We start from the raw sequence: 2,561 nt of genomic DNA, 5'->3' as shown, positions 1-2,561 counted from the left end.
CAAACTTAAGCTATTCCAGATTAATAAAATATAAAATAAGAAAGAATGATTACATAGTTAGTGTAATTTATTAATCATTTAATAAAATAATAGATATTTCGTTCGATGTTTTGAAAAGTTCAATGGTCAAAATACTTTTCTTAATTCATAATCTTCCTAATCCATCAATAAAATTTTATTTTACGCACATTTCATTGATATTTCAATAAACTTCTACTATTATTTTAATTTGATAACTCTTTCAGGTTAATTAAAAACAAAAGAATAAAATTTACTGTTCAAAAAATATTTTACCTTTTTTTTTAGTTTTCGACAAGGAATATTTTTAATGCTCATATAAAAACAAAATTGTATCGAAATGAATCATTTTTGCTCAGATAAGGTGACTCAAGTAATAAATGAAATTATTTGATATACCTTTCTTTATTATGTCGATAATTAAATCTTGAGTACTTAATGCTTTTAATTTGTTTCTTTTAAAGCAATATATCTGACACAAGATCAATACTTCAAAGAGACGTCAATAAACCAGGGAAAATGGCAGGTTCCTCTTTTATTTATATACATAGTTATTAGTATTATTTGATGAATAAATAAAAAATATATATATACTCTCTATTTCAGATTGAAGTTTCAGAAAATACCCTATTAAGTATAAATTTATTTTTAATTCAGAATTAAATACTTACAGCTGCTCCAGAAGTTATATGAATCCATCGTAACTTATATTTTAGTCCGGCTCAGTTATAGGGATGATGGATTAATTATCATTAGTTAGTTAAATTTATAATCTCAAACATTTTTTTCTCATTAATGAAGCGGACGAACCAAAATGTACGACGGAGTCGAACTACTGCCACAGTACTCACTAGGGAATGTTAACCCTTTAAATGGACTAATGCATTTTGCAGGGCGCACTAACTGGCTTCATGCAGAGCCGCCAATGCCTGCAGTATTAATTTAGCCGCGAGTGGGCCTAAAAGAATAACAGCTGTAACCTCTACCTCGACGCTCGTACAGCTGCCTCTGTTGGTGATTATTTATTCGCGGAATTGGCTATCACGGCTTTAAATTTCAGCCGGTTCGATCTCAATGTTTCATTATCGGCGAGGCCAGGTCAATTCCTCGACAAATTGATGTCTCTTTCCTATTAAAGGGAAAGCCGTCAGTGCCTATCAATAGATATCCAAGGTAATCAGAAATTGACAGAGCATTTATTATTTTTAATAAATCATTATTATTGATTGATTTTTAGCATTCCCATCATTTAAAAACCTAAAGGATTCAGGAATAAATTATAAGACTCAGATTCCTTATAAAGGGAATAGTTGTTATATAAGAAACAAGATTTAAGGTCTTTCACTGTAATGTTTTTCAAACGAATTTTAACAGCTGGTTTTGGACATAGGAGACTAAATTAATCCAGAGGCTGTCCTGCAACAACTTGGTGAGGGATGGAGGCAAAATATAAAATTTAGGAACAAATTTGCGGAAAACTGAACAAGATAAATAATGTTTATAGGTTTAGAGTATAATAACATAATTGAATAATGAATTACCATAAAATGTTTTGCATTTTAAAGTAGGTTCCTTAAATTTCCTAACTGAAGTTATAGGTTAAAATAACAAGCACTAAATCCCTTAAATAACATCGTTCTTCCCTGAACTTCCCATTTTATGATTAAGTAAAAACTTAGTTAAATAAACTACATTGCTTAAAAACGTACAAAGTTATGTTAAAGAGTCACGTTGTTCGATTTAAGATTTTGAAAAGTGAAGTTTATTTGTATTGTGTGAGAAAGTAAACTGTCAGTTAATAATTGAATATCTCATAATCAACTAATTGTTTTTCTGTTTTTATATGGAAAAATAATTTTAATAATATTGACAAATGGAAAAAAAAAATAGTATGCTTACCTGAGTTGGTGGTGTTGGACTGTGCGTCGACGACCTCCGTCCTCAACTTCTTGCAGGGCCCTTCATCCGGCGAGGACACAGGCAGGCTGGAGTCGAGCTCGGCCTTAATGGGGGTGGGCGACGCCGAGCCGGGGGTGGCTCGCCTCTTGGGGGTGGAGCAGCGGGGCTCCTCCGACCTCTTCATCGGAGCAGAAATGGACGGCCTCCGCACAACCACCCCGACCTCGCCGTCCGAGTCTCCCGACTCTCCATTGTTGTTGCCGGTGTCGTTACATGAGTAGTTCTCCTTGTTACAAGCTAGCACCTTGTGTTGGATGAACTTGACAATGTCCCCGAGGGCGAAGGCTTTCTGGCAGGCCCCACAAGTCAGCACGTCAGTATCCTGCTGCATGTCTACATCCGCTGCAAAAAAAGAACGAAACAAGTTATTGAAGTGAAATATAATTATTATACTTGATATGTAGTGAGGATACTGAGATACTTAAAGGACTACAATCAACCTAAGATGTTATGTTGTTATGGCTCTCAAATTAAAGGAAATAGAAAACTATTTTTGTAAGTATGAATCCCAAACTGGCATATCTTGAAATATCATAAAACAAGCATTTATAGATTATAATAATCATTAATGTTAAAACATTAAT

General features: G+C 33.6%; 1 protein-coding gene across 1 annotated transcript; it reads right to left on the bottom strand.

Moving 5' to 3' along the window:
- Positions 1-1,917: 1,917 nt before the first annotated feature.
- On the bottom strand, positions 1,918-2,308 carry LOC106692176 (B-cell lymphoma/leukemia 11B; the record flags this gene model as incomplete). The annotated part of the gene is made up of 1 exon (XM_067046829.1): positions 1,918-2,308. A coding segment is annotated over exon 1 (391 nt), but the record flags the coding sequence as incomplete, so codon positions are not given.
- Positions 2,309-2,561: the final 253 nt, after the last annotated feature.

This window comes from Halyomorpha halys, unplaced genomic scaffold, assembly GCF_000696795.3.
Source record: "Halyomorpha halys isolate HHAL.00 unplaced genomic scaffold, Hhal_1.1 Scaffold9744.1, whole genome shotgun sequence".
Classification (NCBI taxonomy): Eukaryota; Metazoa; Arthropoda; class Insecta; order Hemiptera; family Pentatomidae; genus Halyomorpha; species Halyomorpha halys.
The sequence above is the reverse complement of the archived record's forward strand: the minus strand, read 5'-3'. Positions and strand labels throughout refer to the sequence as shown.